We start from the raw sequence: 15,306 nt of genomic DNA, 5'->3' as shown, positions 1-15,306 counted from the left end.
TAAGAGCGTCTGCTAAATGACTAAAATGTAAAATGTAAATGTAAAAGGGTTTTATGATGATCAATTAGCCTTTTAAAATGATCAACTTGGATTAGCTAACACAACGTGCCATTGGAACACAGGAGTGATGGTTGCTGATAATGGGCCTCTGACGCCTATGTAGATATTCAATTAAAAATCAGCCGTTTCCAGCTACAATAGTCATTTACATCCTTAACAATGTCTACACTGTATTTCTGATCAATTTGATGTTATTTTAAATGGACAAAAATCATTTGCTTTCTTTCAGCATATATACACATACATACACACAGTTGAAGTCGGAAGTTTACATACACTTAGGTTGGAGTCATTAAAACTAGTTTTTCAACCACTGCACAAATGTCTTGTTAACAAACTATAGCTTGGAAAATTCCAGAAAATGATGTCATGGCTTTAGAAGCTTCTGATAGGCTAATTGACATCATTTGAGTCAATTGGAGGTGTACCTGTGGATGTATTCCAAGGCATACCTTCAAACTCAGTGCCTCTTTGCTTGACATCATGGGAAAATCAAAAGAAATCAGCCAAGACCTCAGAAAAAAAATTGTAGACCTCCACAAGTCTGGTTCATTCTTGGGAGCAATTTCCAAACACCTGAAGGTACCACGTTCATCTGTACAAACAATAGTACCCAAGTATAAACACCATGGGACCACGCAGCCGTCATACCGCTCAGGAAGGAGACGCGTTATGTCTCCTAGAGATGAATGTACTTTGGTGTGGAAAGTACAAATCAATTCCAACAACAGCAAAGGACCTTGTGAAGATGCTGGAGGAAACAGGTACAAAATGTTACGACTTCCGCCGAAGTTGGTGCCTCTCCTTGTTCGGGCGGTCATCGTCACCGGCTTTCTAGCTACCACCGATCCATGTTTCTTTGTCCATTTGTTATGTCTTGATTGTACACATCTGGTTCCCATTTCGTTATGATTACTTCCCTATTTAAACCCTCTGGTTATCATGATGTTTTGTGCGTTATTGTTTTACTGTTGGTCGTGTTCGTTGTGTTTATCGTTATTGTTTTATCCCTGCGTGGATTTTGTATGATGAGCTTTTTCTAGAGTAAAGACGTATGTTTTACTCAGTTCGGTGTCCTGCGATTGACTCTATTTCTCATCTCCTATACACGGACACAAAAGTATCTATATCCACAGTAAAACAAGTATTATATCTACTTAACCTGAAAGTCCGCTCAGCAAGGAAGAAGCCACTGCTCCAAAACCTCCATAAAAAAGCGAGACAAAGGTTTGCAACTGCACATTTGGACAAAGATCATACTTTTTGGAGAAATGTCCTCTGGTCTGATGAAACAAAAATAGAATTGTTTGGCCATAATGGCCATCGTTATGTTTGGAGGATAAAGGGGGAGGCTTGCAAGCCGAAGAACACCATCCCAACCGTGAAGCACGGGGGTGGCAGCATCATGTTGTGGGGGTGCTTTGCTGCAGGAGGGCCTGGTGCACTTCACAAAATAGATGGATTCATGAGGACAGAAAATTTGGTGGATATATTGAAGCAACATCTCAAGACATCAGTCAGGAAGTTAAAGCTTGGTCACAAATGGGTCTTCCAAATGGACAATGACTCCAAGTATACTTCCAAAGTTGTGGGAAAATGGCTTAAGGACAACAAAGTCAAGGTATTGGAGTGGCCATCACAAAGCCTTGACCTCAATCCTATAGAAAATTTGTGGGCAGAACTGAAAAAGCGTGTGCGAGCAAGGAGGCCTACAAACCTGACTCAGTTACACCAGCTCTGTCAGGAGGAATGGGCCAAAATTCACCCAACTTATTGTGGGAAGCTTGTGGAAGGCTATCCGAAATGTTTGACCCAAGTTAAACAATTTAAAGGCAATGCTACCAAATACTAATTGAGTGTATGTAAACTTCTGACCCTCTGGGAATGTGAAGAAATAAAAGCTGAAATAAATTATTCTCCCTACTATTATTCTGACATTTCACATTCTTAAAATAACGTGGTGATCCTAACTGACCTAAGACAGGGAATTTTTACTAAGATTAAATGTCAGGAATTGTGAAAAACTGAGTTTAAATGTATTTGGCTAAGGTGTATGTAAACTTCCGACTTCAACTGTATATCCACACATATACACACATACGAGCTATTAACTTAGTTCTTGGTAAAAGTGTTGACCCATTGATAGCCCAGAGCCTGCATGCAGACATGCATGAACCTCCTGATGCTGGAGAGCTAACATCTAAGCTGTGAATTCTCTAAACTCAGCTTCTTGCAGTAAATTACCATGTCTGAGCTCTGCAGAGAGCCGTGCTGCAGACACCTAATTTAGCTCCCAATCCAGAGCAGGAGGCCCCACATGATCAAACATGTTGCATGAGTCCAGTTGTGGTTGACTGTTCGAGTTGACGGGTCAGTGGATTCTAACACACCATGTGCCCTCTCTCAAGCAGAGGTCACTTTAAATCCTCCTTTGGGCCACAATGTGTCCCCGACAAGCTCTGTTTGGCTCAGTAGGGTCCAAAGCTAAGAGGGGGTTAGTTAATCCCAAATCAGATGACTCCTCATAAGACCTTGCAGTGCACCTCAAACCGAGAGACAGAACTGGGCCAAATAGTGCCTGTTCAGAAAACTGTGTCAGAAGCCAACACCAGCACAACTGCATCGGGAAAGTTACCACTGTTGAAGAAGGGGCTTTCCTTTGACAGTTATAATTCTCCATTAAATCACTAAAAAGCAATGGATACCCTACTGACATTTAAGAACAAAATTTGAACAAAACTCATCGAACAACAACATATTTTAAACAATTCTAAAGACACCAAGGAATGAACTACTTCCCATGGAGTTCTTCAGTCTAAATGTCAATGTATGTGTTCGAGATGCCTCCATGCCGTTGGAAGAGTAGGTCATTAGGTCTTCGGTGCAATAACCTCAGGCCTGGTTGGCATAGGAGACACAGCAGACATTGTGGGAGGGAGGGGTTTCCCACACTGTTCAGCAGCTATCATGAGGCTACATCCTGGCCGTAACCAGACAGGAGCGATATCGATGGACCAGGGTATAACACGGTAAAACAGGGTGGAGGATGACTTTTAAAAAGTCTACATTGTGTTGGTGCTTGTGGTTTTCTATTTCTGAAGATGTTTTTAGATGTATTCTCACCATGGGACAGAGATATTTTACTGCATGCCAAAATGTCTTTCTTTATCTAGTATAGGAGCTGACCTGCATTCTCAGGAGACACATTTGATCAAAGCTCAGATATGTGAGCCTCTCTGATGAAGTCATGCAGAACTGCAAACTCCCTGTTCCAAGATATATTTATGACCACATCCCTGCCCCTCTTGATGTGTATAATCAAGAATCTCCTTCGTAATAAGCTGGCTGGTACTATGCGTAGTAGTCTAGTCGTACCCTGATCATCTCAGCGACGTAGCTCTCTGGTCCTGTATACTCTGTGGAGTCCTTCACCTTCACCAGCACTATGAAGAACAGGTAGTGCCACATGTTGTGCTCCACCTTGATGTGCTCTTCAAATGTCACTGTCTTGTTGTCAAACTTGTCCCTTTCCAGGCCTGCACACGAGGGGACATACAAAAAACAAATTGTCAAACGTGCAGACACAAATGCATGGCAGTTACTGCATTCTTCATCTGTAAACAAACAATGCATGTGTGGCAATAATGGGTCAATCATTATGAGTCTGGTGATTGTCATGACCTTAGTTGGAATGACTGACTGCACAACAATAGCACGGGGAAGTTGCGTCATTGGAGAAAAGAACACAATGCATTTCAGAGGGAGAATAGAATAGGCCAAGGGACTTAACGCTCAACAGGTTCTCAATGTCTCACATAAGCTCGTTTTTTACATTCCCTTTTGTCCTACAGGGCCACCTATACATACAATGTTTGCACACATGACTGTAGGTCGCTTTCTGCATAAAAGCGTCTGCTAAATGGCATATACAGTAGGGTGATTCAAAATATCTTCGGTATCTCAGATTGTTCTGGCAATTTTCACATAGGATCTTCATCTGGAGGAAGGATGTTTGAAAAGCTTTTTACATTTGCATCACAAACCATTTTGGAGAAAATCATTATGAAAGTGTACATTTTAGGCCCTTTTTAGACCTATACATGGCTCCTGTAAGACCCTATGATCTGTAAAACACACAAATCAATCAATTCATGGCTTAAAGGAAACTATTTAAAAAAATGTAACTTCATATTCATCATCTCCAGCACTACCCAAACATCAACATATGTGCAAATGGCGCATTTCTATGTTTTGTAGTAAAAAGGATAAGAGGAAGATAAGCGTTTCCAATGACATTATCAACCAACTAGTAGGCAATTAGTACGCAATGCCTACTCATAATTGGTTAAAATCACATGATGCACACCGATGATGTCATTGGAAACACTTATCTTCCTCTTATCTTTTTTACTACAAAACATAGAAACGTGCCATTTTCACGTGACCCATTTCAGGAGGCTAGGCGTATGTCACACGTCACTACTTCACAGGAGAGGCATTTGAATGTCTTTGCAGAAATGCCTTCTGTGAACTTCCTGTGAACTTTCTTGTGCCTTAATAACAAACTTGTATTCCATTTGTGAATACGAATACAATTGTTAAATTACGAGCCTATTTGGTTTAGCCATGGAAAAAGTCAGGAACCTTCCTGCTAGCCATTGATTGGCTGAGATAATGGATGGGCTGGACATGCCAGGAGATGACTTTGGATTGGTCTGCCATGTAGCATGCTTCTGTCTATAATGTGAGCTGCTCAGTATGTGTTGATAATCCTTTCTACCACGGCTTTCTTGAAAGATATAATGTTAGCCATCGAGAACTACAAAAGTTTTGGTACTTTTCTCAACAACATTGATGCCCTGAATTTAGCAGGTGCTATTGACAGATCAGTTGGAAAAAGTTGTGATGGGCTACTTTCTGCACACGTCACAGTCAGTGTGAACCGGAGTGACTTGACACAATGCTGGCCAAACAAGATGAAGCTACAAACAAAATTAAGTTAAATGGTTCCCGTCTGATGTGAAGCGTTCATCCATGTATACGTGTAAGAGTCCAGCTACATTTTCAGAAATTATACATTTCTAATTTTGTCAGAAAGTAATTTTCATTGCTAGTTAAAGCCTACTGTTAGCTAACTAGCAAACGTTAGCTTGCTGGCTTACTAGCTAACGTTACGCTAACGTTACGTGTATGATCTGTGTAGTAATATTATTTGAATCAGAAATCCATTTGCATTGCTAGTTACCGCCTAATGTTAGCTAGCTAAAATTGAACCTAGTTGGTTAGCTTTAGCTACCTGCAGATTCATACCACAGATACTGTACGACAATAAGTTTGTATTGGTAGCAGTATGAGTTGGGATTATGCCGGTTCAATGTTTAGCGATGTCTAAACAAAAAACTCCACTTCGCCAGATGATTACATGACCATCAAGTTAGCCAGGTGTGTCTGGGGGTGATTACAGCCATCTATTGTACTTCATGAACATGCGTACATGTCTTGACATTTCTTTCACATGACCCATTAATTTAGACAAGTGTGTCTGGGGAAGCGTCATCTAATAATGATAAAATATTTAAAATATATATATATATATTTTGGACACTTTCTGTTTTTGATATTGCTACTATGCAAATACACTACCGATCAAAAGTTTTAGAACACCTACTCATTCAAGGGTTTTTCTTTATTTGTACTATTTTCTACATTGTAGAATAATAGTGAAGACATCAACACTATGAAATAACACATATGGAATCATGTAGTAACCAAAAATGTATTAACAAAGATTCTTCAAATAGCCACACTTTGCCTTGATGACAGTTTGTACAATATTGGCATTCTATCAGCTAGCTTTGCCTGGAATGCTTTTCCAACAGTCTTGAAGGAGTGCCCACATATGCTGAGCACTTGTTGGCTGCTTTTCCTTCATCAGCGGTCCAAATCATCCCAAACTTCTCAATTTGGTTGAGGTGGTTGTGGAGGCCAGGTCTTCTGATGCAGCACTCCATCACTCTCTTTCTTGGTGAAATAGCGCTTAGATAGCCTGGAGGTGTGTGGGGTCAATGTCCTGTTGAAAAAGAAATGATAGTCCCACTAAGCCTAAACCAGATGGGATGGCGTATCGCTGCAGAATGCTGTGGTAGCCATGCTGGTTAAGTATGCCTTGAATTCTAAATAAATCCCAGACAGTGTCACCATTAAAGTACCCCCACACCATAACACCTCCTACTCCATGCTTTACGGTGGGAAATACACATGCGGAGATCATCCGTTCACCACCACTGCGTCTCACAAAGACACGGTGGTTGGAACCAAAAATCTCACATTTGGACTCCAGACCAAAGGACACATTTTCACAGGTCTAATGTCCATTACTCGTGTTTCTTGGCCCAAGCAAGTCTCTTCTTATTATTGGTGTCCTTTAGTAGTGGTTTCTTTGCAGCAATTCGACCATGAAGGACTGATTCACAGTCTCGTCTGAATAGTTGATGTTGAGATGTGAATGTTACTTGAACTCTATGAAGCATTTATTTGGGCTGCATATTATGAGGCTGCTAACTCTAATGAATTTATCCTCTGCAGCAGAGGTAACTCTGGGTCTTCCATTCCTGTGGCAGCCCTCATGAGAGCCAGTTTCATCGTAGCACTTGATGGTTTTTGCTACTGCACTTGGAGAAACTTTCAAAGTTCTTGACTGACCTTCATGTCTTAAAAGTAATGATGGACTGTTGCTTCTCTTTGCTTATTTGAGCTGTTCTTGCCATAATATGGACTTGGTCTTTTACCAAATAGGGCTATCTTCTGTATACCCCCCTACCTTGTCACAACACAACTGATTGGCTCAACTGATTGGCATTAAGGAAATAAATTCCACAAATTAACTTTTAACAAGGCACACCTGTTAATTGAAATGCATTCCAGATGACTACCTCATGAAGCTAGTTGAGAGAAGCCTAAAGTGTGCAAAGCTGTCATCAAGGCAAAGGGTGGCTACTTTGAAGAATCTAAAATCTAAAACATATATTGATTTGTTTAACCTCTTACATCTAGACGTTCCGCTAGCGGAACACCTGCTCCAATATCCAATGATAGGCGTGGCGCGAATTACAAATTCCTCAAAAATACAAAAACTTAAATTTTTCAAACATATGACTATTTCACAGCATTTTAAAGACAAGACTCTCCTTTATCTAACCACACTGTCCGATTTCAAAAAGGCTTTACAGCGAAAGCAAAACATTAGATTATGTCAGCAGAGTACCAAGCCAGAAATAATCAGACACCCATTTTTCAAGCTAGCATATAATGTCACAAAAACCCAGAAGACAGCTAAATGCAGCACTAACCTTTGATGATCTTCATCAGATGACACACCTAGGACATTATGTTATACAATACATGCATGTTTTGTTCAATCAAGTTCATATTTATATCAAAAAACAGCTTTTTACATTAGCATGTGACGTTCAGAACTAGCATACCCCCCGCAAACTTCCGGGGAATTTGCTAACAATTTACTAAATTACTCACGATAAACGTTCACAAAAAGCATAACAATTCTTTTAAGAATTATAGATACAGAACTCCTCTATGCACTCGATATGTCCCGATTTTAAAATAGCTTTTTGGTGAAAGCACATTTTTCAATATTCTAAGTACATAGCCCAGCCATCACGGGCTAGCTATTTAGACACCCGGCAAGTTTAGCCTTCACCAAAATCAGATTTACTATTATAAAAGTTTGATTACCTTTTGTTGTCTTCGTCAGAATGCACTCCCAGGACTGCTACTTCAATAACAAATGTTGGTTTTGTCCAAAATAATCCATCGTTATATCCGAATAGCGGCGTTTTGTTCGTGCGTCCCAGACACTATCCGAAATGGTAAATCAGGGTCGTGCGCATGGCGCAATTCGTGACAAAAAATTTATAAATATTCCATTACCGTACTTCGAAGCATGTCAACCGCTGTTTAAAATCAATTTTTATGCCATTTATCTCGTAAAAAAGCGATAATATTCCGACCGGGAATCTCCTTTTCAGCAAACAGAGGAAAAATCACAAAGACGGGGGCGGCCACGGCACGCGCCTAAGCCCACAGTCCCTTGATCGGCCACTTGAGAAAGGCGATAATGTGTTTCAGCCTGGGGCTGGGATGACGACATTCAGGTTTTTCCCGGGCTCTGAGCGCCCATGGAAGACGTAGGAAGTGTCACGTTAGAGCAGAGATCCTTTGTAAAAGATAGAGATGGCAAAGAAGTTCAAGAAATGGTCAGACAGGCCACTTCCTGTAAAGGAATCTCTCAGGTTTTGACCTGCCATTTGAGTTCTGTTATACTCACAGACACCATTCAAACAGTTTTAGAAACGTTGGAGTGTTTTCTAATTATATGCATATTCTAGTTACTGGGCAGGAGTAGTAACCAGATTAAATCGGGTATGTTTTTTATCCAGCCGTGAAAATACTGCCCCCTAGCCATAACAGGTTAACACTTTTTTGGTTACTACATGATTCCATGTGTGTTATTTCATAGTTTTGATGTCTACAATGTAGAAAATGGTAAAAATAATGAAAAACCTTTGAATGAGTAGGTGTTCTAAAACTTTTGACCGGTAGTGTATATAAGTTACCACTTCACTGTACCGTTTATAACTTCTGTATCCTGTGCATGTGACAAATAAACTTAGATTGTATTTGATATAGTGTGTGTGTTCACCAGAGATAGTAAAGTGAAGAACAACATGACCTGCACCAAAATCAGATTAGGATATCGGCCAAGTACTAGATAGTGTATTTTTACCTTGAGTTTCCTTATTGTATGCTACCGCTTTTACCACTTTTAGTCTTGAAATCTTTGGTTGTTTACTACAATACTCACTCTGTTTAGCACATGGCCTCACATGTGAATCCTTAAAAGAGATGGGTGGGGCTTAAGCTTAAGAGGGTGTGAAAGATGCTGAATGGGTGTAGACAAAGAAGAGCTCTCCAGTATGCATACCAAAACATTCAAGGGCCATTTTCTCAAAAGTCGGGTTACAAGTTTATCAACTTTCGAAGCAGAGTTACCTTTTCATTGTTCCTCAACTGCAGTGTATGATATACCATTTTCTAGCTCTGAGTCTCTACTTTTATCCAATGTAAAAAAACACTATTTCAAATTTTGCTACATAGGACCGAATCCAAGTGGTGGGTCACATATGTTGATGTTGGGGTGGTGCTGGAGATGATGAATATAAAGTCTCAAGTTATGTAGGTTGTTGACGATATTTGCATTGTCATCAACTCCAATTCGGCTTGGGGTATGGAATATTCTCTTCCTAGTCCATTGTGGATTGATACGGTTTATTAAATAGCATAGGCTACAGTAATGAGTAACAGCAACAGTAAAACAAAATCATCCAGTGTTTGCTGAATGTCTTTTTTTTTTATAATTGAAAACAAAAACTAAAATGTATCCCTTTTTCTCCCCAATTTCGTGGCATCCAATTAGTAGTTACAGTCTTGTCTCATTGCTGAAACTCCCGTACGGACTCGGGAGAGGGTAAAGTCGAGAGCCGTGCGTCCTCCTCTTGACACAATGCCCACTTAACCCAGAAGCCAGCTGCACCAATGTGTCGGAGGAAACACCTGGAGACCATGTCAGTGTGCACTGCGCCTGGCCCACCACAGAAGTTGCTAGTACACGATGGGACAAGGACATCCTTGCCGACCAAACCCCGACAACGCTGGGCCAATTGTGCCCCATGGGTCTCCCGGTTGCGGCCGGCTGCGACAGAGCCTGGACTCAAACCCAAAATCTCTGGTGGCACAGCTAGCACTGCGATGCAGTGCCTTAGACCACTGCGCCACTCAGGAGGCCCTATGCTGAATGTGTTTGGAGTGTTAACAGTCAACATTGTTGTAATTGGCTTCAACTAGTACAGGCCTTACGCATCACACTTCTCAAATAAAAGATACTTGGCTCCCGTAAAGTGTATCATGTGTGAGGCACTTTCTCAATAAGGAAGATATAGCCTAGGCCTACCGTTGATATGCCGTTAATTTCAATATGTTTGGAGAAGCGCATCTTTGGTAAACGGACAAGAGTCACTTTTTGGAAAGGGGGATGATACAAGATGAATGGAGTAGCCGATGCACTGCAGGTAGGCCTACGTGAATAGTGAACAATGCAAAAGCATGACGGCAAAAGCCTCACCAGTAGACCATTTAGAAGCCTTTTATGGATAGGCTACTTGGCTAACGCATGGCCAGGATAAGAAAGATACCAGATGCATTGCTGTTGAACCAGCTTTTGTTATAGTAGGGTAAGTGTAGCCTATAAGGGCTTGTTTTTTAATCAAATGAAATGGAAAACAACACATTTTTCTTAATATGAGTGTCACTGGATCATCTCATCTCTCGTTTCATGATGGGAATATAGCCTACTTGTTTTTTTTAACGCACATCCAAAATAATAACAGGAGCTGGCAAAAATAATGTACAATAGCCTACATAGATAAAAAGAGGACGTCCACTCACTATTTTGCTGCTCCCAAACTTGATATTTTAATCAAGCGTAGGTGATTAAGATTTATTTCAAAGCAGTCTCAAGAGCCAAACCCTTTATCGATAGTCTTGACTACTTGGCGAAAGCATTTGGCAGGACGAATAAAAAATGCCTTCATTGAGAGGGTTGGTTTTTAATGCTATGCTATGCTTGGTTTTTAATCAAATGAAAGAAACTGGTAAAAAACATTTGTTTTTTTATGTTTGTAAATACGAGGTTTACAACTCTTGTTCCATGTGTATATGGGCAATGTGCATCACGGCTGGATTGGCTGCGCTTCCGCTGTCAAAATCCATGCCATCACCAACCGTGTTACCTGCTAAAACCAGCTTTTGGTTGGTCTTAAATATCCCCACCAGTGCTGCCTGAAATTGGCACACATTTTTAAGGACACACTTCAGATATTTCCAACCCTCACACCTCAAAACAAGCGAGCTCATTTAAGATGGGTAAATTACCAATCCTGGCACTAGGGAAATAAAAGAGCGCCGGCTTTAACAGGTCAATTGCAAATGAGTGTGTGTTTGACCATTGTGCTGGCTTAACGGCAGTCGAAAATAGAGCGCATATTGTTTGGGCTCTATTAGCTCTCTGCTAATTCTGAAGGTATGATCAATTTAGCATTATATGTTGTATGGTATGATCAATTATTATTTGGCTGTGATTGGTTAATGACCTATAATGTCAATTTCTATGTATAAAATTAATCATATGATAAAAGTACCACTCTGGAAATTTGACTTGTTTGAAGAGTATATTGTTACAAACAATATGTCTAAAAATAAGCTAAATCAAAAAGGGTAGTTTTGAGATATTCATATTTTTTCTATGTTGAATAAATTAATGTGAACATTTGTATTTCAGAATCTAGACATACTCCATATTTGATAGAACACTATGAGGAGTATAATGTACCAAGATGTTTTATGTCTGTATCATGTACGGTTCACAGATACAAGGGTCTTACAGGAGGCATGTATGTATAGGTCTAAAAAGGGCCTAAGACGGCCAATTTCATAATGATTTCCCCCCCAAAAATGGTTTGTGATTCAAATGTAAAAAGCTTGTTAAGAGATATAAAAATATATGTTCTGCTCCCGCTGGCTTGGAATCATCCTATAGTAACACCAACCAGTTACAATCAGGCTTGCAATATCTAACATGGAATGGAAAATGTTTTAAAATGGATAGGCTACAGTAACTAAGGCTACTGTAATAGCTTGTGTATGGTGATGTGATCCGTACATTGCCATTGCATTGCACAGCACACCAACATGGTCAAGAATCTGCATTGGCAACAGGAGGAAGTTACTCCTACGCATCAGCCATGACTAACCATTCTGGTTCTGGGAAGAGAAGGCGTTCTGTTGTTTACACTGTTGAGCTGAGCAAAACAGCCCCCATTCTGCCACAGGCCAGCTGTGAGGCATGCAACATTAACAGCCTCAGACAGACTTAAAGTGCAGGTTGAGACCACTCATCTGCAATGTCTGTTCATCCTCCTCCAACGCTCGCTGCACTGCACTGCAAACCTTGTTCTGAAATAGCACTGCTTCCGACTCTTCAGACCACAACCACTAGTCATTCCAACCCCAGCTCAAAATGGTAGCTACCACCATGATAGCTTAACAGACAGTCTCAGGCCGAGCATCAGCCCACTGATCACTAGCATTGGACACAGGCCAGAAGAGCGAAGCCAGGTCCAGGTAGGGCTGCTCACCGCAGATAAAGCATGTCGTCTTCAGGACTTCCTCTTTTTTTTGCTTTTCACTCCTGAGGTCGGCAAAGGTGTCGATGATGACTCCGAAGATGAGGTTGAGGACGATGATGATGACCAGGAAGAAGAAGAGCAGGTCGTAGATCACCCTGCCAGCAAACAGAGGCTCCTACCAAAGACACAGAAGACAGAAAAAACGTTTGATAATACACATCTGAACATTTGTTGTTCCAATAATTGAGATTGTAGTGAAGCTAAAATGTATTTGTTTCTTCCCAAGTCTGGAACTGTGGGACATGTAAATGGTTTGGTGTTGTTAGGGCTGTGACGATTCTGGAATTTTGGGTAACGATTACTTGTCATGCAAATGGCCACGGTTACTGTCATATTTGTCATTTTTGTTGAAAAATGTTTTGAACTTGTAATGCATCTTTGAAAACAAGTATACGAATACAACACAGCTTTGGTGACACCCCTGTCTCAAAAATGAATGGTTTTTACCGCTTGGAAGTTTTTGAAATTAAGCTTCTCCATGCCGTTCTGCTCGTAAAGCAATTACCAACTTTACCCACTTCGTGTAAAAATAAAAAACTACTATTGGGTAAACTAGTATATCCACTTCAATATAAAGTTGAATCTCCACTTCTCCTAAAATTTATGTAACAAGACAATTATTATTTTTAGTTCACGGTTATTGTCCATAATTGTCAGTAACACAATTATAAGATAATTGTACCAGCCTTAGGTGTTGTGTTCAACATGGGCATTTGCGTACCTCTTTGGATGGCTTCCGCAGGACGTCCCCCACGCCACCTCCACTCCTCAGGCCGTGACTCAAGACAGTGACAATACACATGAGCAGAGAGTCACATGACCGTTCCTTGTCCTCGATCACTACCGCCGACGGCTGGGTGGCTATGGCAGCTACAGAGGGGACATCAGGGACATGTATTGCACATAGTATATCCACAACAGATCCACAAACCCTTTTAATCCACATCCTCTAACTCAAATCGGCATTTCTCATATACAAGACCTCATAGGAAATTCTGTCTTGAGGAGAAAACAATAACTAGTCAATTAGGAAAATGTTGTGCAAACAAAACATCTCACTCAAAAGAAACTTCCACTGCCTGCCTCATCCCAGCACAGGAACCACTGACAATACCGATGTGACCCTTCCAAACTGTTCTCACAAAACAACAAGTCACCAGACAAGCATCATTAATTTGGGTGGTGGTGATGGTGGTGGTGGCCTCCATGAGGTTTGAACCCAGACTCCCCAGAGCCTGACAAGGTTCATACAAGGTTGTCTGAGCACATTAAGGCAGCATGTAGGTCGTCTTTAATTTGGGAGATTTTTCTAAAGAACTCTTACAGGGTCCGTTAGAATGCCTGGATCCCAACAAGCTGCCCCCTGCGCCCTCTCAGAGCGAACCCGTCAACCTACCCTGTGCCTGATGGCAATTAACCCCTGACCTCTTCTCCCCTTCCTCTGGATCCTGGTCCTCCAGCAGCAGACACACACGGCATGGCCTAAGTCCCTGTGTGCTTCCCCTAGCCCAGGGTTAGGTGTCTTGCTCAAGGGCACAGACAGATTCTTCACCTAGTAGGCTCAGGGATTTGAAACAGCAACCTTTTGGATATTGGCCCAGCTCTCCTAGCCGCTAGGCTACCTGCCATTTATCTATATGCCAACTGTGCACAACAAAGCCTAATTTATCATAACCATTACAGATAACAAATACTAATTGCAAAATGTCCTCACATATATTGACAACAAAAAAAAGGTGCAATTTAAGATACATTTATTGAAACCGTAATATCAACTGTTTATATTACACCGTGGAACATAATCTTCAAAAAGGCAGTAACCTCAGCCGTGCCGCTTGCTTATGTTAGGAATCAAAAGGACTACGCAAAAGGTAGGTTAAGTAAGGGATCACAGCGGCGCTTTGCAGTGGCAAAAGAAGTGATGCGAGATTTATGCTGCTTGGCCCCCTTCTTTGAAGGTTTCTTTGTGCATATGATATCTCATGGAGCTAGCTGTGCTGTGATAGGAGAGCTTGATATTGCATAGTTTGCATTGCACATGGGTCAACTTTCATCAGTTTGATCAAAATACTTCGAAACCTCACACTATTTGGCAGCCATGCTGATAGTGCCCACTTCTTGCTATGAGCTTGAAACAGCCCCCCCACAGCCAATCAGAAGCATTTGCCATCAAATATTTGCCATTTATATTTTTCAATTTTAAATATTTAAAAATCTTAAATAAAGAAGTTGTAATGTGATAGTTAACCCCGCTCTTATCTCAATGTGACACATTTAACTTTGACAAGAGTTATGAAATAAATTTGACAAATAGTTCTACAGTATTTGAAAAGAAAAAAAGATTTCTGGTTAAAGATGGTGTTTTGATGGCATTCGAGTACTTGAGTACTCATGCCCCTCCCTAAACCAGGCCTAATCCCATGACTGCCCGGCCGCACACATTTACGGCTCAGTGGAACTATGGGAAGCTTCTCCTCTGGAGGAGGGTAGACTAAGGCGTCTGTGAGGACGCAGAAGCCCGCGCACACACATTTCCCTTTCTCTTGAGCACATACCATCCACAACAGCTTCCGCGGAGCAGTTCTCCCCACTGTCCTTCCGACACACTTCTGCTGATAGGAACTCTCCCACCATACTGGCTCCACTCTCTGCCAAACAGGAAAACATAGGGTCAGGAGAAACTTTTGTGCCTTTTTTGGCTCAGTATTGTCTATTGCAAACGAGGGACCATATTAGGCCTTACAGACTTAATTTACAGCAGGAAACCTGATGCAAGTTTTAAATGTGACAATCAGGGTGGGGAGGATAGACTGAGGAAGCCATTCTGTTTGGGAACTTTAAGTTACATAGGGAGTGCCTGCTCTTTGACCTTACCAAGTGTTTTATTAGGTATCCTGTCAATGTTAAGGAGAAAGTCATCCTGGAA

The 15,306-nt window shown here is 41.1% G+C and overlaps 1 protein-coding gene across 8 annotated transcripts in view; it reads right to left on the bottom strand.

Moving 5' to 3' along the window:
* The window catches only part of itpr1b (inositol 1,4,5-trisphosphate receptor, type 1b), a 161,724-nt gene that overhangs the window by 10,513 nt on the left and 135,905 nt on the right, over positions 1-15,306 (bottom strand). For all 8 annotated transcript variants that reach the window (XM_014166417.2, XM_045705335.1, XM_045705334.1 and 5 more), the window contains 5 exons: positions 15,255-15,306; positions 14,936-15,028; positions 13,102-13,250; positions 12,330-12,495; positions 3,436-3,596 (listed from right to left, as the gene is read on the bottom strand). The exon at positions 15,255-15,306 is cut by the window's right edge and continues 138 nt beyond it. In XM_014166417.2, coding sequence (XP_014021892.1) covers positions 3,436-3,596; positions 12,330-12,495; positions 13,102-13,250; positions 14,936-15,028; positions 15,255-15,306 — 621 coding nt within the window. The remainder of the gene's footprint in view (positions 1-3,435; positions 3,597-12,329; positions 12,496-13,101; positions 13,251-14,935; positions 15,029-15,254) is intronic.

This window comes from Salmo salar, chromosome ssa22 (genome assembly GCF_905237065.1).
Source record: "Salmo salar chromosome ssa22, Ssal_v3.1, whole genome shotgun sequence".
Lineage (NCBI taxonomy): Eukaryota > Metazoa > Chordata > Actinopteri > Salmoniformes > Salmonidae > Salmo > Salmo salar.
This window is presented reverse-complemented; position numbering and strand designations above follow the sequence as displayed.